Source organism: Suricata suricatta, chromosome 5 (genome assembly GCF_006229205.1).
Source record: "Suricata suricatta isolate VVHF042 chromosome 5, meerkat_22Aug2017_6uvM2_HiC, whole genome shotgun sequence".
Taxonomy (NCBI): Eukaryota; Metazoa; Chordata; class Mammalia; order Carnivora; family Herpestidae; genus Suricata; species Suricata suricatta.
In genome coordinates, this window is record NC_043704.1 from 67,446,171 (window position 1) to 67,467,670 (window position 21,500).

Consider the following 21,500-nt stretch of genomic DNA (forward strand, 5'->3'; position numbering starts at 1 on the left):
TCTTTACATGATGTGGCTTCTAAAGACTCAAGAACCACCCACCTTACTAGTCTGCAATGGCAAAGGCAGAAATGGATATTCAAACACCACAGCTTCCATTCTGTTGTTAATCACTCTGTAGACATGTGCCCCCACTACAGGGAGTGAACCGCACCACGGGGGAAAAGCTTCAGGGCCCCCCCCCCCCCCCCGAACCCAACAGCACTCTTGTTCTCCCCCTGGAGAGAAAGCAGAACTATGGCATTTTATAGCTGCTGTTTGATCCTCTTGGCAATTACCTGGTGCACTTCTGCCTATGGGCCTGACCAACGAGCCCAGAAGAAAGGCGACATTATCCTCGGCGGACTCTTTCCTATTCATTTTGGAGTAGCAGCCAAAGATCAAGATCTAAAGTCAAGGCCAGAGTCTGTGGAATGTATCAGGTAAGGAAAGGAGCCAAGTCAGAGAGTCTCTTCTCTTCTGGTGGCTGGAGAAAAGCTGTATCAAACCCAAAATAATTTTTTCCAAACTTGGTTTTCTTTTTTCAGAAATGGTGGCTGGTAGTCATGATGAAATTATTCTACAGACCCTTTTTAAAGGAAATTTTCAAAAAGTAAAGTGTCATAAATACTGAATAGAAAGATCCATGGTCTGTTGGGAGTATGCGCCCAGTCACTTGGTAACTGAGTTGTCATTGTTCATATCTGGTGGCAGTGTTGCTTAATGGAAGACTAAGTACCTAGAAGGAAATTTATTATTATAGGTCTTGCAAACCTGAGCAGTAAAAGCTCCCATTTACCTTAAGTGCCCCAATGGTCAGTAACACTTGAGTGTTAGCTGCCTTATTCTCATTTTTTAATTTATAGTTTATTGTCAAGTTGGTTTCCATATAACACCCAGTGCTCTTCCCCACAAGTGCCCTCCTCCATGTCCCTCACCCATTTCCCCCTTCCCCTTCAGCTCTCAGTTTGTTTTCAGTATTCAAGACTCTCTCATGATTTGCCTCCTTCCCTCTCCCTAACTCTTTCCCCAACTTCCCTTCTTTGATTTTAAAGTTGAAAGAAACCTCAGTGGCTGGTATGACCCAAGCATCTTCAAAATGCAGTCTACAGTATTTTGGAAGTCCTTCCAAAGAAGGCCGAATTCCTCTTGCTTAACTTAGAATATACCTAACACTGATGGGAGAAACCACAGAATCTAAGTCTCTCACTGAACTCTCTCATCAGCCATTTGAAAACAGCTAACTTGACCCATTGAATCACTTCTTTTCCAGGCCTGAATCTCAGTTTTCTGAACAATTACTTCACGACATGATTTCCAGACCATTACTCACCATTCTCACTGCCTTCGATCTGATGCTCCCTAATGTATCATGACTCTAGTAGAATATGGCACCTAGAATTAGGCACAATTCCTTCAAACAAAATCTGACTTCTGCAGAGTAGAATGGACTGTTGATCACCTCCCTTCACAAGGATATCAGAAACCATGACTGTACCCCAAGTCTTTACCCAACTTCTAAAAGAAAATAACACTCTCTCTCTAAGACATGCAACGTTCAGAAGGGATCCAGTACTTTTTCCTGGTCTTCCTGATTACTAGAAAATGGAAATGAAAACTAGAATTGCTCCCACAAAACTGGATTTCTGTTCATGTTCTAATGAGAGCTTTAAAAGTAGATAACATTTTCATATTTTTCTCAAAAATACAGAAAAACTAAGTACAGAATTTCAACAATGCTGATTATATTATATACATAACCCATTTGGACAAATATCCTCTTTGTTGTATCCTGCTGGACGGATGTATATACACGTGCCGTGTATATACCTAATATCAAGCAAGAAGCCCTGAAATACTATACTTTTTAAATTATATTAAAGAAAGACAGTAAAATCAGTTTAGGAGTATAAATGCTGTATGTAAAGAAAAATTCTATAATCTCTCTTAACTTTAAACTTAACTTTTAACTTAAGATTTGAAATAAATAACTAAACAAAAAATGATGGAAACATAAAGGAAATGACAGAGAAAACATCATATTAAAAGTTAGGAAACATGGGGGGAAAATAAGTTAGGAACCTTGGGGCACCTGGGTGATTCACTCAGTTTGTTAAGTGTCTGACTTTGGCTCAGGTCCTGATCTTACAGTTCATGAATTGGAGCCCCACACTGGGCTCTCTGGGTCAGCACAAAGCCCGCTTCAGATCCTCTGTCTCTCTTTCTCTCTGCTTGTCTCTGCCTCTCTCTGCAAGAATTCTCTGTCTCTCAAAAATAAGCAAACATTTAAAAAATAAATAAATAAAAATAAAAGTTAGGAACCTAAATGCACAGTGGAGTACAGCAAGTATTTCTTAACTTCTGTCATTGAGTTTAAGAAGTATGACCGACCATATAAAGAGAGAACCTGTGGAGTTGTTACATTTCCTCCTTTGGACATTGATACACTGATTTAGCACACTTATCTATAGCCTTTACTCTGAGCCAAATCTTGGGAGAGTGGAAAACTATGTAACTAACCCTACCTATCTTTGTGTAATAAGCTCAATTTTTATTTAAAATAATGTTCTTTGAAAAGCAATGCATACTCATTTTTTAAAACAGACTATATAAAGAAACCAAAAGCCTGCAATTTTAAAAGCCACTGCTCCACCACCCAGATATAATCACTGTTTGTAAACAGCCTTCCTACATATATTTGTTTGTTTACAAAGATGAGCTCTATCATCTCCCTTTCCCCTTTGACCTCTAGTAATGTCATAACTAAATTTGTGCCTCTGCAAATCTGAGGTTATATTTAGGTTCCTACATATTACAATCCTAATCTTATTTATATTTTCTTTAGTCCTTTTTTTAAAAATATCTGTATTATTTTTAATACTTCAGATCAGCAACTTCAAACTCTTTGCTGGATGAGGCAGATATATATTATTCATTCTGTTACTAATAACAGTCTTTGCTATCATTACTCCTTCTGTGTAAGGCACCAGGCTGAGAATTTTACACAATTATCTCATGTTCACAGCTATCATATGAGGTAGGCATTTTACAGAGAGGACTCTGAGTCTCAAAGAACACATCATGCAAACAAAGAGTAATGGAGCCATGATTCAAACCCAGCTTTGCCCAGTCCCTACTGTCAAGTGGTTGACCAGAAAACCTCCCATTTTCTTCCATTTCTTCTTCCAGGTATAATTTTCGTGGATTTCGCTGGTTACAAGCCATGATATTTGCCATCGAGGAAATAAATAGCAGCCCAGTCCTTCTTCCCAACATGACACTGGGATACAGGATATTTGACACTTGCAACACTGTTTCTAAAGCCTTGGAGGCCACTCTGAGTTTTGTGGCACAAAATAAAATTGACTCTCTGAACCTTGATGAGTTCTGCAACTGCTCGGAGCATATCCCCTCTACTATCGCTGTGGTGGGAGCGACTGGCTCGGGCGTCTCCACGGCGGTGGCAAACCTCCTGGGCCTCTTCTACATTCCCCAGGTACACATGCTTTCTTAGATGGGACAATGTAAGCAGGGATCAGGGCTCAAGTGACTGCCATGCCCAGTGTCCATACAGCTTGTTATTTTCCAATCCTGGATTTACATTGGCACAAAAGGCCGTCTAATGAGTCGGGGCATTGTGTATCATGACCGTTTGGGGTTCTGAGACGCCATCGTCAACCATGCCAACTACACCTTCACAACTCTCCCAAAAGTCTTTTAAACATACCTTGTATAAAACTTTGTCTTTTTGGTCAGTTATTTATTTTCCATTCCATTCCTTTAGTAAATGACCATTCTTCTGCTTTACTAAAAGGAATGAGGCCGTATGATGTAAAACCTACCTTTTGAACTCAAATCTGCCCTAAGCCTATTCCTTTAAAACTTGCCCTTCTACCTTCTGGTTGAGAGTTAGCTCAGGGGAAAGCCAAAGTATGTTTTCTCACAGAACAAGAACTTAATCATTGTCTTGCACATTCTAGAATTGGAAAATATTCTTTTTCATTCAACAAATATTTATAGAGCATATATGAACAAACACTGTCCACCGTGCAGGAACTCACCCTAGATGACGAGATGTCTGCATTTTCAAATGCTAACAGTTCACTGAAACAAGTGCTTTACTAAACATTTGTCCAAAGTTACATATTTTCCCCCTATGGAGCAAACCTTTTTTCATGTTAATATTTATAGATCTATGACATCATTTTATAATAGTGAAAAGTTGGAAACAACCTAAATGTCCGCGGATGAGAGAATCAGCTTGATTGTAATACATCCTTTATATCAATTTTTAAATTATAGACCACGCTTCAATTTTTTTCAATGTTTAATATTTAAAATTTGTAAGAGTACCTTTGATAAGTTCACCTTTTTATGTTGGGAGGTCCCCATTTCTTTGGTGATAGCCATTATCCTTTTATATTCATGTGGCAACAGAGAAAGACTTGTCATCATTTCCTGAATCCTTACTTCAGGGAATTAAAGGTGTTTCCCTTGGGGAAGCCCTGGCTTTGTAACTTTTGTTCAAAATGATCTAATAAAGCCCCCATCGGTAAATGTGTTGGGTAAGATGCAAAAATGCATCTCATGAATTTGGCATATTGTGCAGTGTTTTTTAAATACACAGTTAAAGTAAGTTGTGGCCAAAAGGCACAAGATATAATTGCTACAAAGTAAATAAAGAATGCAAAGGTAAAAGTTTTAATTCTTTGTGGTTAGGATGAAAGACAAGGTTAAGCTAAATTTGAATTATTAAAGTGTCATGAAGACTATACTTCTCAGTGAAAACAATGTAAGTATATCTACAGCAGTGGTTCTCTGCCATGACTGCGTGTCAGAGCCACACTGGTACCTGGGCCTCACACCCTGGAGATCCTGGCTTAACTGATATGAGATGCAGCCTGTGCATCAGGAGTTTTGAAAGCCCCCAAGGCGATCCTAATGTGCAGCAGAACTGGGAGCCACTGCTCTGCAGGCTGGGGGCAGAGGCCTCGGGTATTTCTTATGCTACTCATGCCACCAAGTGGATGGAACAAGCAGACCAACTGAAACAGTTCTGGACAGAAGTTTCCTGACTCATTCATGAAATTCTCCCCACTCACAACAAAAAAAGTTTTGTGTATTTTTAAGTGGTTTTTTTTGTTTGTTTTTGGTTTTTTTTGCTGGGGAGAATAGGTAATGAAGTAGTATTTACCCCCACTTTCCTAGTTTCTTTTTTAAAATAAGACAAATATTATACATGCATTCTTTAAGAGAAACATACTCATAGTAGTAGCTATATTTGTTTGTAATTTTAACCCTTTTAAAACCCTTTTCAACCCATTTTTCAAAAGAAGTAAACAGTAATGGATGAATTTACAAAATGCCTGAGAAGGTTTTTTATTTGCAAAAATCTGATTCAGAAGCCTGTGGTTTGGATCTGCAAGTAGAGCTCTGTGAACAATAACATCTCAATAAATTACTTAATCTAACTATCTACCCCTCAGGAACTCTCATAACAGAGCAAGAAGGGGCTTATTCTGATAAAAGAAAAAAACTGTCAGTTTCATATTATAACTTCCCAAACCAAAGCTCTTGTCAGAAAAATGATGCTCTTTAGCAAAGTTGGTTGTGGTCTTTCATACACCGATGTCTTTCATGTTTTTGATGTAGAAACTATTCATTGGTAAGAAGAACTATATTGGAAAATTCATTTTAAAAGACTGAACATAGAAAATAATTGTTTCAATGGGTGAGAAATATTAAAAAGACATCCCACTCAATTTTTTAACTTAGTTTCCTTTAAAATTTCACTAGAAAACTAGAGAAAAGAGATATTAAGCACTCCTCCATTAACAAGGTGGGGACTAACTGGAGACTGGAGGAGAGAAAGTAGGCAGACTAGGAAAGAGAAATCCCTTGGGGCTTCTCTGAAGAGCCTTAGGTGTACCACCCACAGTGAATTGTATTCCTTCCAGAAGTGAGTCATGGATACAGTGTTCCATCAGTAAAGGGGAAGCTAAAATGTTTAGATCAGAGCCTGGACATAACAGGAAGAAGACGTGTACATGGAAATATGAGGCATCACAAATGAAGTTAGGATGTGACTACTTAATCCTTAGATTGAAAGGATAAGTAGATTCTACTATTGTTGGGCTGACTTTATGTCCAGACCCATTTCTGAAAGTAGCGTTGTGAAGATCACCCACTGGGACTTAGAATGCCCCCACAAAGACTGACAGATGCTTGCGTGCTCACACTGGAGAGGAACAGATTCCAGTTGTCTTCACCCTTTCATCCCATCTACAATAAACAGCATGCTCGATAAATTAATGAATGCTAAAAAGCCAACCCCACACAGCCTTGAGGTTCATCTGGCACCTCACTCACTCATTCATCCTATGTTCTTTCCAGGTCAGCTATGCCTCCTCTAGCAGACTCCTCAGTAACAAAAACCAGTTCAAGTCCTTCCTCCGTACCATCCCCAATGATGAACACCAGGCCACTGCCATGGCAGACATTATTGAGTATTTCCGCTGGAACTGGGTGGGCACAATTGCAGCTGATGATGACTATGGCCGGCCAGGGATTGAGAAGTTCCGAGAGGAGGCTGAGGAGAGGGACATCTGCATCGACTTCAGTGAACTCATCTCCCAGTATTCTGATGAGGAAGAGATCCAGCATGTGGTAGAGGTGATCCAGAATTCCACAGCCAAAGTCATTGTTGTTTTCTCTAGTGGCCCAGACCTTGAACCCCTCATCAAGGAGATTGTTCGGCGTAATATCACAGGGAGGATCTGGCTGGCCAGCGAGGCCTGGGCCAGCTCTTCCCTGATTGCCATGCCCGAGTACTTCCATGTGGTTGGAGGCACCATTGGATTTGCTCTGAAGGCTGGACAGATCCCAGGTTTCCGGGAATTCCTGCAGAAAGTCCATCCCAGAAAGTCTGTCCACAATGGTTTTGCCAAGGAGTTTTGGGAAGAAACCTTTAACTGCCACCTCCAAGATGGTGCTAAAGGACCTTTGTCCATGGACACTTTGTTGAGAGGTCATGAAGAAGGTGGTGGCAGGATAAGCAATAGCTCCACTGCCTTCCGACCTCTCTGTACAGGGGATGAGAACATCAGCAGTGTGGAGACCCCTTACATGGATTATACACATTTACGGATATCCTACAATGTCTACTTAGCAGTCTATTCCATTGCTCATGCCCTGCAAGATATATACACATGCATACCTGGAAGAGGGCTCTTCACCAACGGTTCCTGTGCAGATATCAAGAAGGTTGAGGCCTGGCAGGTACATCCTTCACTTAGATAGCAGGTCACTGCGTAGCAGAGTTGGGCTGATCCTGGCAAGACAGATAAAGTGGTCTCCTCAAAAAGGCAGTATCTAAATTATGTTGCTATAAGTAGCTTTGGATTCAAATTGTCATTTCAAACATTCTGAGTAACTGAATTCTGCAAAATTGATAGTAATTTAATTTGATTATCTGTTTAAAGCCTTGGCTCAACTGTTCTTTAGTCCAGAGGTTCAGAATACTTAAGAGTATGGCCCCTAAAAGCTTTTAAATACCCTAGAACAGATTTAATACTATGTATTAAATGAGTGCTTGGAGTATTTTTACAATGCTTAAATTACAGATATCATCCCCTTATAACAACTATTAGTTCAGTATCTATTATATTGCATATGCTAGGGTTATTGTGTTTAGCCACTTTTATCAAAATACTATTCACAATATAATGTGCTGCACCACCCAATAGAACAACTAAGCTTAGGACGCAAGTGAATCAAGAACACAGGGGAAAAACCTCTCTTTAAAAAGATTTGATATTGGATATTGCAAAAATAAACACTGAAGTAGTTATCATAGAAAATAATTAGAACTTAGGAGGAATTCCCACACTCATTTTATACTTTAGTCTTGTTTTGTATTTTTTAATTGAATTACATATAGAAGAGACATCATGATTTTTTTCATTTCATGTAATTTCTGAAGATAAAAGTCTGACCTGACTTAAATCCTACATAATTGTTCATATCTTGAAAGTTAAAACCTTGATTTTTCAGCCAAACCTTGTTTTACACTCCTTTTATTTTTTTCCTCAGTTCCAGACTGACCTCCCAGAGAGTGGATGATTACTAGTGGGAGGGGAGGGGAGACATTCCTGAACATGAGTTGAAGGGCCCCGTCTCCGGCTTCAGCTCACCTATAAACTAGCTGCCTCATCCCTGGCAAGCCACTGCTCTATGTCAGTCTCTGCATCTGTAAAATGTCCCTAATATTTAGCCTACTTTCTGCCCAAGGTTCTTTTAAAGATGAAATGTGATGCCATATGTGAAAGCAATTGATAAATTTTCAAGCTCTAAACAGATGGTGATTATTATAGTAGCATTTCAATATGCTTCTAATTAAGCACTCAGGTTAAAAAATGATAACTACAGCAGCTGTGTATGTAGAACCACCACAGACCCTTGGGGAAAGGTGTAAAGAAACAAAGAATGTACAGCCTATGTCAATCATTTTAGAGACTATTAGAGGGAAGGAGTGATGTCGAGGCTGGCAGAATGAGGCAGGACCTGCAAGCACTTCTCAGCCCTTCTCGTGTGGGGAAAACTGTACTCAGACATCATTCTTGGCTAAAATTTCTTATCTCTATGAGGTACTTAAAGTTTCCTTCTTTGTACTACCTCACCCTCTTCCTGCACCCTAGCAAAGAGGTGCTCTAATGACAGTCAAAGACCAAAAAAGACTTCAAGAGCCATTATGATAAGGAGTGGAGTTTTAAGATGGAAGAATAAAGGGACAATGTTTTAGTAAATACTGTTGTCTTTTCCCCCTTCTCTTTCATGTCCCCATGGAAAGGAAGACTCCAGCCCTTGAAAAGCCTACAGGACCAGGGTGAGGTTTAAGGGAAAAGAGGCTTCCACAGGGTAATTTGGCCCCTCTCCAGACAAGGAAGTAAGATCTAGATGGTCAAGATGAAAGCTTGGGCATATATGAAAAAAAAAGCTATAAGAATGAGGCTGCAGTCAACTGGGACTTTTAGTTCCATGCAGTCAAAAACCCAAACCAAACTGACTTAAACAGAAGAAACTCATAGTATTAGTAGCTCATAATACTGAAAATCTCAGAAGTATTCCAGATACAAGTAGATGCTTTCATCTCCATCTCTGTTCCTCATTCCTCGGGGTTAGCAGTTTTCAGCCTCTACAATAGCTTCAGGCTCATAAAATCTTTACTGGTAGGCTCTTATTTCCCAGGATCTCCTGTAAAAGTCCCAGAAACCATACTGATTGAGCAGTCCAAGATCACATATCCATCACTGAAGCTAGGAGTGGAGTCCTTTCAACTATATAGACAGAGGGTAAGGTGAGGTGGACCCCCAAAGGGAAATAAGGATGTTACCAAAAGGAGGGAAAAAGAGATGCAAAACAGGCAAAATAAAAAAATACCCACCACACAGACACTTCAGTTGACCCTACTTAACAAGTTAAGATGTGCCCTCCTGGCACAATTCATCCAGGAGAAAAGACAGAAAAATAGGGTCACAGCTCTAGGGAGGAATACCATATGGTCATTGGCCAAAGTGTCCTGTGTGCGTTCTGTAAAAGTCTCCTTTAAGCCTCAGGAACCCAGGCAGTTGGGTGGAAATTCTTAAATTTAAGATGTTGGCCATGTCTTTTGTATCAGGGTGTCAGCAATTATTCACTCTCATTTTAAATTTTTTTTTAATGTTTATTTATTTTTTGAGAGACAGAGAGAGAGAGGCAGACAAGGAGACACAGAATCCAAAGCAGGCTCCAGACCTGTCAGCACAGAGCCTGACCCAGGGCTCAAACCCATGAACTGTGAGATCATAACCTGAACTGAAGTCAGACATTTAACAGCCACCCAGTGCCCCTGTTCACTCTCATTATTAAGACATATATGGAAACCTATCACCCCTACAATCTATACAATCTAATCTAAGTATCTCAGCCTAGATTTCCACTACCTTCTCTCGATTCTCCTGTGAGACAACCTGACTGGCACCTCTCAACAAAGCCCTTGTGAATTTCTGGCATAGCATTGTTGTTTAGATTATATCCCACACCTAAAGGGCCGTTCATTTTTGTCTCCAAAACACTGTCCACCAAAAACTTTTAACTTTTTTTCAAAATTCACTTTCTCCTAGAAGTCTTCTCAAGTCATACTCCCACAAACACACTTTACAACCACTCTTTCTTCCTCATTTTTGCCATTTATATACTCAGCTTAAACTTCTACAACTCTTCATTTGACTGAAATAGATTCTTATTAATTAGATTTCTGGTTTAATTAGGTCAATCATAAGTTCTTTCTTTTGTTGATCTTTTTTCCTACTATCATTTATCAATCAATTCATATGCCTTAAAAATAACACTAACATAATTTATGAGCACGCAGAACACAATTCCCTCCTGACATTCATGGAGACCCCAAGTCCTTCTCTACTGCTCCTCAGCTCTCTCTTCACTCTGACTCCTCCACTGGACTGTTCAGTACTGTGTCCAGAATGCCTGACACCTGAGTATGTGTAGAGTAAATGAAATAAGGAGTAGTAATATAGTTCATTTGGCCTGACAACGCTACCTAGAACCTTTGCAGAGAACTGTTCAATCCAACAACCCACCATTATGTCAATCACTGTGATTTAGGTATTCTAGGCTTTGATTAGATAAGCCTGGGTCATCCGCCCAACTTTCAAATTTGTATGGAAAATCACATAAGCAAGTATGGAACTACCTTCTTTCATCTCTGAGGAAGACTGTGCACAAGGCGTGCTTCCTACTTTTCTTACACCAACTACTCACTTGTCAAAAAATAGGTATGCATGAAGACAACACCATGGTGATAACAGAAGTCAAATGGAAGTTTCAGAAACTGCGAGCACTGTTGGGGTTTAGAGAGGGGGGTGAGTTGGGGTGAAAACCAGAAGAAATGGAGGGGAGATAATCTGGATCTTCCTAACACCCTTAGTGTAGGAAGTGGGCAAGAAACAGTAGGACTCGTCTGTGAAACCATCCTTCATTCATCTCCGTGTGAACAGGGTGCTTTGTACACCCTATCCCATGTTCCCTCTGCTAAATGATGCCATGTGTAAGAGCCAGAAATTCTAGACAACAGTGGAGAGTTTTTAGTCTTTAATCTTTGGTTTATCTCAATTAACCATTAGAGTATGCACCAAGAGGCGATTCCCATTTATGCTCATAACGAGCAACAGTTTGACCTTAAAATCCTTTAGTGGGAATACCTTAAAAGGCCACAAGATGGAAATATTACCACATAAAAGATAATATGTGACCATCTCTGTGCATGTTGTAAAGTATGTGTCTCTTAGTGCATCCTAGTGTTAATTTTCTTTAAGAACCTGTCAGTTTCTGTCTGTATATTATCTTCTATGTTTCAGTCTTTCCTTTTCCTTTACTCTCTCTTCACCTTTATTTATTCTTATTTTCCTCATATTTCTCCCCAAGTAAAATAATTTAGAAGCATATTATGCTGGATTACTAATCTCAAAAGAAAATTTTTTTCTTTTTTAATGGAACTGTAAGTCCTTCTTTTATTTTTTATTTTTATTTTTTTTATTTTTTAAGTAGTTTATTGTCAAATTGGTTTCCATACAACACCCAGTGCTCTTCCCCACAAGTGCCCTCCTCCATCACCACCACCTCTTTTCCCCCCTCCCCCTTCCCCTTCAACCCTCAGTTCGTTTTCAGTATTCAATAGTCTCTCAAGTTTTGCATCCCTCTCTCTCCCCAACTCTCTTTCCCTCTTCCCCTCCGCTTGGTCCTCCATTAGGCTTCTCCTGTTCTCCTGTTAGACCTATGAGTGCAAACATATGGTATCTGTCTTTCCCTGCCTGACTTATTTCGCTTAGCATGACACCCTTGAGGTCCATCCACTTTCCTACAAATGGCCAGATTTCATTCTTTCTCATTGCCATGTAATACTCCATTGTATATATATACCACATCTTCTTGATCCACTCATCAGGTGATGAACATTTAGGCTCTTTCCATGTTTTGGCTATTGTTGAAGTCCCTCTTTTAAAACTGCAAAAGAAGGGTGTTCTCTCTGGGGGAAGTATTTAAATTATTTTATAATGTACGTTGCTTTTTTGGGGGTCAATGACTATCAGTTTAAAAATTCCCTGTCATTGCTTTTAAGGGTGAGATGGTTTCCATCTCCACCTTCCCTGATATACAAGGTATAATGTAGAAAATTAAGTGTTCAAATGCAAAACTGAAAGTCAACATAACAAAAGAAACATTAAAGATATCTAAAGAGAGGATTTAGAGATATGTCTTAGAAAACAAATAATTGGTGATTAATGGACAAGGTAGAAATTTTGACTGGAAAACTCAATATTCATGATTTGATTTATACACCTGCTGTAAGGATGAAACACGACAGTACCTTAAAGGTTAGAATTTGAAACCAACTTGGTAGTAAACTATTTATTTATAAAAAATATAATAACAAATGCTATTTTTAATATAGAAAAAAAGAAAACAAAATATATCATCTGGGATGGGCTTTGAAGGATACACAGGATTTTTGGAAAGTGTCTGTTCCTTGGAGAAAATGCCAAATGCAAAGGTAACATAGGTAAATCCCAAAAACATCATGCTGAGTGAAAAAAATCCAGACCAAAAAAAAAAAAAAAGAGCAAATACTGTATTACTACATTTATATGATATCCTTTCTTTAATGATAGGAAGAAAAGAGATCCACAGTTCCCTAGGGCTACATGTGGGGGTGAAGATAACTTGGAATAGACATCTGAAAACTTTTTGCAGTGATAGTAATGGTGGTTACAGAGGCATGTACATTTGCCAAAACTCAGAACTATACTCTTAAAATAGACATATTTTATCCTATGTAAACTATACTGCAATAAAGTTGATTAAAAATATAAGACAATGAGGGGCGCCTGGGTGGCTCAGTCGGTTAAGCATCCAACTTCAGCTCAGGTCACTATCTCATGGTTCGTGGGGGTTGACAGCTAGCTCAGAGCCTGGAGCCTGTCTTCAGCTTCTGTGTCTCCCTCTCTCTCTGCCCTTCCCTGCTCATGCTGTCTCTCTCTCTCAAAAATAAATTTTAAAAAATTAAACAATTTTTTTAAATATATAAAACAATGAAAAGTCCCTGGAATGGGAAAGTACAGGCCATGCATGGAGATATGGAAGTTGTTCAGTAGGAGCCACTTTTCCAATTAAGGCCACCTGTGTTGCCACAAGCATTACACGTCTCCATGATCCCACTTTAAAAATAAGCCCACCTGGGGCGCCTTGGTGGCTCAGTTGGTGAAGCCTCCGACTTCAGCTCAGGTTGGATCTCACGTTTGTGGGTTCGGGCCCCACGTCCGGCTCTGTGCTGCCAGTTAGCTTGGAGCCTGGAGCCTGCTTCTGGTTCTGTGTCTCCTTCTCTCTGCCCCTCCCCCTCTCATGCTCTGTCTCTCTCTGTATCAAAAAAAAAAAAATAAGCCCATCTTCTCAACCTAAATTTTATGCTAGTTAACCTTTGTAACTGGCAATAGACAATGTAGTAGACTACTTAATCTGACTCCTACACCTGAATAGATAATATGTAATGTAATGGCTGACAGTTTGGACTCTAGAGACAGACTAACTCGATCTAAATCCCAGTTGCTACCTAACAACTGTATGACCTTGGGCAGTCACTTAATGTGCCTGTGCCTCACTTTCCTCACCTGGAAAATGGAGACATATAAGTTCATTATAAGGATGACATAAGTTAATATGTATAAAGTACTTAGGATACTGACTATACATAGTAAGTGTTCACAAACACTAGTCTTGAGTATTATTCTTTTGTAGGTGAGGAAAATAAGACCCAGAGAAGCCAAATGATTTGCCCAAAGTCATGTGCCTAGCCCCAGTAAGAAAGCCTACATCTGCCCCTGGCAGTAATCAAGGTTACTGTTAAAAGAACTATGGGCTAAATTGTCCCTTTAGGCACATGCTTCTTAACTCCTGAGAGGCTGCTCAGTCAGTCAGTAGTTTCACAGTAAAGACATTGGTTCATAACCTTAAACCCAGGGGATCACCAGAGGAAAGCAACTGATTCATGAAACCAAGTGATAATATGAAACTCTGATTCATATGCAGACACAAAGACAAAGTACAGTGTGCAAATAAGTAAGAGTGGACACAGCTACCAAATTAGAGTATATCGGACATCTCTCTGCCCATCTTAATATAATTGTGTCTCTTGTCACTAGAAAAGTGCCTGTTTGGCCCATAGTCGGTCCTTAATACTTTTTGAATGAACAAATAAAAGAATGAGACAATGATAAATAACAGAGTTAAATAGACAGGAGTTAAGAAAATAACAAAACAGGAGAGTCATAGGCACAGATAAAAAAGAAGTGGTCTGAAACAAGTCAGTAGAAAATGCCCGTGTAAACCAGAAAAACAAAACAAAACAAAAAAACCCACAATAATTCTGACTTCATAAATTTGGGCTGAAACTTACCTCTTCATCAAAGAGGTAAATGACAGGAAAAACACCACTTCAATAAAGATTTTAGGAGTATAAACAGGATTACTGAGACATGAAGATACAGAAACCATTAAATTCTATTCTTATTTTTTTAATATAATTTATTGTCAAGTTAGGTAACATACAGTGTATACAGTGTGCTCTTGGTTTGGGGGGTAAACTCCCATGATTCATCACTTACACAGAATACACAGGGCTCATTCCAACAAGTGCCCTCCTCCATGCCCATCACCCATTCCCCCCCCCCACTACCCCCCAACCCTCAGTTTGTTCTCTGTATTTAAGAGTCTCTTATGGTTTGCCTCCCTCTTTGTTCGAAACTATTTTTTCCCCTTCCCTTCCCCCATGGTCTTCTGTTAAGTTTCTCAAATTCCACATATGAGTGAAAACATGATATCTGTCTTTTTCTGCCTGACTTATTTCACTTAGCATAATACCCTCCAGTTCCATCCACATTGTTGCAAATGGCAACATTTTATTCTTTCTCATTGCAAAGTAGTATTCCATTGTATATATAAACCACGTCTTCTTTATCCATTCATCAGGTGATGGACATTCGGGTTCTTTCCATAATTGGGCTATTGTTGATACCACTGCTATAAACGTTGGGATACAAGTGCCCCTGTGAATTAGCACTCCTGTACCCTTGGATAAATTCCTAGTAGTGCTATTGCTGGGTTTTAGGGTAGTTCTATTGTTAATTTCTTGAGAAACCTCCACACTGTTTTCGAGAGCAGCTGCACCAATTTACATTCCCACCAACAGTGCAAGAGGGTTCCCGTTTCTCCACATTTTCACCAACATCTATTGTTTTGTAACTGACACAGACTTCCTAAGCATCTTATCAGGAAAAAAATTTTAGCCTAATTTGTACTAATGAATAAACCTAAAAAGAGAAAAGACAACTTTAAAAAAAATCATTTTGACTGATTTTATTTTTTAAAAGGGTGTGCAGCTGATCCTTTCTGCTATTAGTTTGAATTGATTTATGACAGCTAATAGAATAATTCTGGATCTCTCTATATTAAGGGACTGTCAGTCCTATATCTTAGGTGTTGATTGCTCTCTTCATCTTCTGGCATACTTCTGTCGTCAATCTTATATGGAAGAGTTGTTTGGGAGACTTTTAAGTTACAGTGATACCTCAAAGGGAGAAATTGTGTTGGCCCTTAATCCCACAGTATAATTTTGAGTATTTTGCTTTTAAAAACAGGTTTAAGTTACAACTGATTATATTACAGCATTACTTTTAATGATCTTCAATGGTAAGTTTTTCAAAAAGTGAATCCTAAGCCTTTTCACCTTATCTGAAATTTCTTTTGTTTGTTTTTGTTTGAGTGTAGAATTTAGAGCTTTATATTTTCAATCTGAAGCAGCTGAATTCAGCCCAACTGCACTGGCTAGCACCTCCGGTATAACACCGTATAGCCATAGGGAGAATGGACATTCTTTTCTTCTTCCTGAGTTTAGGGGAACAGCATTCAACCTCTCACCACTAAGCATAATGTTAACTGCAGTTTTTTTTAAGAGGATTCAGGAAATTCCTTTTTAATCCTAGATTATGGAGAGGTTTTTTTAGGAATGGAGATTGGATGTTACCAACTACTTTTTCTATATTTATCAAGATGATCATATGGTTTCCCTTTTGTAGTATGTCAAGTAGTTGAATGTTCAACCAACCTTGCATTCTTATGATAAACTCTACTTGATCACAGCATATTTTCTTTTTTGTAGACAGCTAAATTTTGGTTAAGAAATTTTGCTTCTATGTTTATGAAAGATATTGGTCAATAGTTCTATTTTCTGGTTTTGGTATCTGAGCAATACTGCCTTTAAAGAATGAATTAGGAAGTATTGCCTCCTTTCCAATGTTCTGAAAGAGTTTGTGTGGAATTGGTACTACTTTCTTCTTTAAATATGTAGCAGAATTTACCAGTGAATTGGGCCAATTTTCTTTTTGGGAAATTCTGAACTACAAATTCAATTTCTTTAATACTTATAGAACTATTCCTTTGAAAACTACAACCAGTTTAGAACCTTTCCACCACATCAGAAAGAAACTTTATACCCTTTAGCTATCACCCCCTACTCTCTCATCCACCCATTCCTAAATACCATCAAGCTACTTTCTGTCTCTATATATTTGGATATTTCTGGCCAGTTTGTAAAAATGGAATCATAAAATATATGATCTATGTGACTGACTTCTTCCACGTGGCATGTTTTCAAGGTTCATCCATGTTGTAGCATGTGTCAGTACTTCATTCCTTTTTATGGCTTGAATAGTATCTCATTATATGGATATAACATTGATAGACATTTACTTGTTTCTACTTTTTGATTATTATGAATAATGCTACTGTGAGCATTTGTGTTCAAGTTTTTGTATGGATATATGTTTTCATTTTTCTTGGGATTACACATAAGAGTGGAATTGCCAGGTCAAGTGGTAACTCTTATGTTTAACTTTTTGAGAAAGTGTCAGACTATTCTCCAAAGTCTCTGTACCATTTTATATCCCCACCATCAGTTTATGGAGATTTCTCTACATTCTTATCAACTTGTTATTATCTGATCCTGTGTTTTTTAATATGAAATCCAGCCTCTTTGCCTTGGCTCCTCCCTACATCTTTACTTTATTTCCCCTTGTTCTCTAGCATATACCTAAATTTTGAGACACTGGTTTCTTTACTGCCCCCATAACAATTCATGCTTATTCCTAACTTGATCTTGTCCATGTTATTCCCACTGTTTTTAACACCTTCCTTCCTTCTGTCCTTTGCCAATCCAAATTTCTACCATGCCTCAAGCCTACATTGACCTTTTCAGTCCCTTTTAATTTCCATCTGATCTGAATTTAGCTGTACTTAGAGCTGATACCCCATAAGTTAGCTCCAGGAGGACTATATTATTATGTCTTATACTATTGCAGCCTAATTCAGAACACATAGTGGATAGTCTATAAATATTTACTTATTGACTGATTCTAACAGCATAAAAATCTCACCTTGTGTTTACATAATTTTTTAATGGAAACTTTAAGAAAATGACTTCTGATTGGCTTCTTCTTCTTCCATGTTAGGATTATGGTAGAAATCTCCATCTCATGCCAAAAGCAACACAAAAGGATTATAGCCAGTGGTGATCTTTGAGTCACTTTTCTGTCCAGTCTGACTAATGTAGAAGATAACCATGTAACTATAAAATGTCTCTGTTCCCTTCCCTGTTCATCCACTGATGCCTAGAGACATTCACTGCAGAAAACCTAGACAGAGAAAAGGAGAGAGGACGCTTGCTGCCTGGCATAGTGAGAACCAAGGAATTAAACCTGAATAAGAATGAAGTAAATTTATGCTAAATACTCTAGCTTTACTGCTCTATGTGCTTTTAAAATTATTCTTCAGAGTGATGCTTTTTTGAAATATAAAATGAGGACATATTACTGACAAATATTTGCCATGGACAATCTAAATCATTTATATTGGAGGCAGAATAGTGCAGTAGGAAAAGCTCATGTTTAAATCACAGCTTAAGAACTTTCTAGTTTATGATTGGCAAGTTTCTTGGCTTCTATGCCTTAGTTTCTTCATCTATAAAATGAATATAATAATAGAGTGGTTGTGATGATTAAATGAGATATTGTGTGTAAAGCATTAGTACAATGACTGCCTATAGGAAGTGTAAATAAGAGGTAGTTCCCTACCTCTCCATCTTCTTATCTCCTTTTACCCATATCAGAGCAAAGACAGAGTCAGCAAGGATGGTAGAAACTTTATGACTAGCCTAAAACATTTGCACTGACAAGTAATGGTAGGTACATGGAACCAAAGTATGGAAGGTTCTGGAAGCTATCTAGAGAAGTTTAAAGCATATTTCATCTGAGCCATGATAGATCCCCAGCAGGATGTGGGTAAAGCATGACTATGGAATGGAGAAGGGTAGACTGCCCACATCAGAAAGGTTCCAGAGTGAGTGGAAGGATGAGGTTGTAAGTGCTACAAGAGAGGCTCAAGTTTACAGAGCAGCAGGACCGTATGTTTCTCTCAGGGAAGGAAAGCTGTGTCAGGACAGGGCTGTGTTGGGGTACAAACAAAAGGATGTACATTATTTTGTATAGGAGGAGGCCAGGTCATTCCAAGAGTGTGGAGGAAAAGGAAGGAGAGCTGGAGGTATAAAAAAGGGCACTGTCTGGGGCACTGCTCTGCAGACAGTTTTAAAACTGGAGGAAAAAATGTAAAATAGATGACCATCAAGGAAGACCCAGGAGAATACAGGTGGCATGAATCCTTAGTAGTATTCATTCTCCATCTTTTTGGAGGATAACTCAGCAGTTCTGATTGCAGAACAGAAGAACGGATAGCAGGAAGGGAAAAAATCCCATCTCCCTCCATAGGTCTGTGCAAAAGTCAGGGCAGCCAGAGTCTGCCAGGGTAGGAGTAAGGATAACTAAAGCAGTAAATCACATACAGAAAGTTAGGTGAGGCACCCAGGGTGGTATGTTGGGTGCATACGTGATCTGCCATCGATTCTGTCACCAAACCTGTCCCAGAGCTGTTTGTGAGCAAATTTAGGTGACTCTTTTTTCCTATTTAAGTTTTCCTTACAATAAACGTTTATTTGAAAATAAAGTCAAATACAGATATGTAGTTTTAAAAAGCAGTGTCATCTCTGGAATGGAGTGGGATATTAAAGGTGCCCAGCTCAGTTTGTCATGCACATTAATCTGGATAACAGGTACTAGGCCTCAGTAAGGCCATCCATTTAGAAAGACTCGACCCAAACTCTTCCCCAGTGTCAGATTAGGTGTTGGGTTTTTTAGGGATAATGATAAAAATAATGATAAATGGGATAGGTGCCTCTAGATGTACTTCAGGGACCAGAAAACCACAGAACAGAGAGAAGTCCATACCAGAGTTTGCAGAGACCCTGCAGCCTCTCTGGACCAGCCCTTTTATTACAAAGGTGAGGAAACATGCTCCTGGAGCAGGGTGATAACGCTTGCTCAGTCAGTGACTTGTGAGGTGCAGTAGAAGTGAGCACCCCTATATTCACAGGCCAGACCATGTCTTATTCTCTCTTGGTGCCCCAGTGACCTCTGCCACATCTCACATGAAGGGGCTGAGTGTTCACTGTCTCCTCCTGACCCATGTTAGGGGTACACAGAAGCAAAGCCAGGAACCTAACGATACTACAATAGAGCATAGCCGTTAAGGGTGCAGGCTTTACACCACTTGCTGTGTGACCCTAAACAAGATACTTCTGTTACTATGCCTCACTTTCTCCATCTGTAAAGTGGGGGTGATAGTACTATTTGTTGTAAGGATAAGAGTAGATAATAAATGCAAAACATTTAGCATTTGTACCTAAAATGTAGTAAAATGACTAATAAAGTTTAATAATTATTATCATTACTTTTTTATACAAGAGCTATGTGACATATAAAACTCTGAAAAGATTAAGGGATTGGCCATGACTGTTAGAACAGTGATGGTGAGGGCTCCACCCACAGCCTCATTTCTTTCTTCCTTCCACCCACCCTGCTCTGTGATTTTTGGCAGCAAGACACTTCCAAGAGGCAGTACCATAAAGGAAGATGGTGCAGATCTTAAGGGTACTTCATACCTCCACTTCTTCCCCAAAACCCATCTCAGAAGACACCAGGAATGGCTCTGGCTTACAAGCCCTGCCCTTCCAGGGACACCCCCAGTTGATGATGTATCTGTAGAAGACTTGATTTGGCCAGGGGCCATGGGGAGATGTGCCCATTTTACTTTACGACTTCAAGAAAGCGTTTCTGCCCCACTTACAATTTGAGTATCAAATAAAGCCCATGGCGTACCAGGGCTGCTGCTAACACATGCCAAGTACCCTAGTGTAAATTAGAAAAAGCTGCCTCTTCCTAAAGTTCCGTTCCTTCCACTTTTCAGAACAAGGTAGTTTACTGTCCTTGGGCAATACACAACATACTTAGCTATATGTGGTAGCCCTGTGGCTTGAACTCAAAATCTCTGTTCCTCTTTAGGTCCTGAAGCACCTACGGCACCTAAACTTTACCAACAATATGGGGGAGCAGGTGACTTTCGATGAATGTGGTGACCTGGTAGGGAACTATTCCATCATCAACTGGCACCTCTCCCCAGAGGATGGCTCCATAGTGTTTAAGGAAGTTGGATATTACAACGTCTATGCCAAGAAAGGAGAAAGGCTCTTCATCAATGAGGAGAAAATCCTGTGGAGTGGATTCTCCAGGGAGGTATGTGCTGCCCATCAGAACCACAGATGCCTCCACCACAGGCAGGAAACTGCTAGACTTTGGAAGGGCCTTAGGCTTCACCACTGGACTTGCAAGATGATAAGTCCACTTCCCTCAACTTACTAACTCTGCAATGCCAAGGTTCCCGTGAAATCCAAGAGTGTTTAGTATACAGAGGAGAATCCTCAGAAAATTCTTATTCTTTACAAATCCAATTCCTTAGCTAAGTGGCTAACAGTTTCCTTGGCTAAAAATTTCTCCAAACAGAGCACAATATTTAAGCAAACAGAAACATCACTGAAGGCAGGGCCTGGACAATTCACACAGAGATAGTTCCCTGTTATCCAAATAGCTCAGGCTAAATCAAAAGGACAGTTTCTTAGAAGATCAAGTGGACTGGTCACTCAGGAAAGATAAAATCTTTGAGGGTCCTGTGTTACTATCGTTGAAAGTACTAATGTCCTTCACTACTTCTTTTCCTTTCGTTTCCTTCCCAGGGTCCCAAGAATCCTAACAATCATCAGGTCCAATACTGTCATTTATATCCCTCTTTCATTAGAAGTTAATGCCAATAAATGTAAACTGGTGCAGCCGCTCTAGAAAACAGTGTGGAGGTTCCTCAAAATACTATCCATAGAACTCCCCTATGACCCAGCAATAGCACTGCTAGGGATTTACCCAAGGGATAAAGAAGTGCTGAGGCATAGGAGCACATGTACCCCAATGTTCATAGCA

At 39.3% G+C, this 21,500-nt stretch overlaps 1 protein-coding gene across 1 annotated transcript in view; it reads left to right on the forward strand.

The window, feature by feature from the left end:
* The first annotated feature begins 237 nt into the window (after positions 1–237).
* The window catches only part of CASR (calcium sensing receptor), a 27,807-nt gene continuing 6,544 nt past the window's right edge, over positions 238–21,500 (forward strand). Inside the window, exons 1-4 of the mRNA XM_029940716.1 lie at positions 238–422; positions 3,169–3,475; positions 6,373–7,257; positions 20,535–20,765. Of these exons, the coding sequence (XP_029796576.1) occupies positions 238–422; positions 3,169–3,475; positions 6,373–7,257; positions 20,535–20,765 (1,608 nt within the window). The remainder of the gene's footprint in view (positions 423–3,168; positions 3,476–6,372; positions 7,258–20,534; positions 20,766–21,500) is intronic.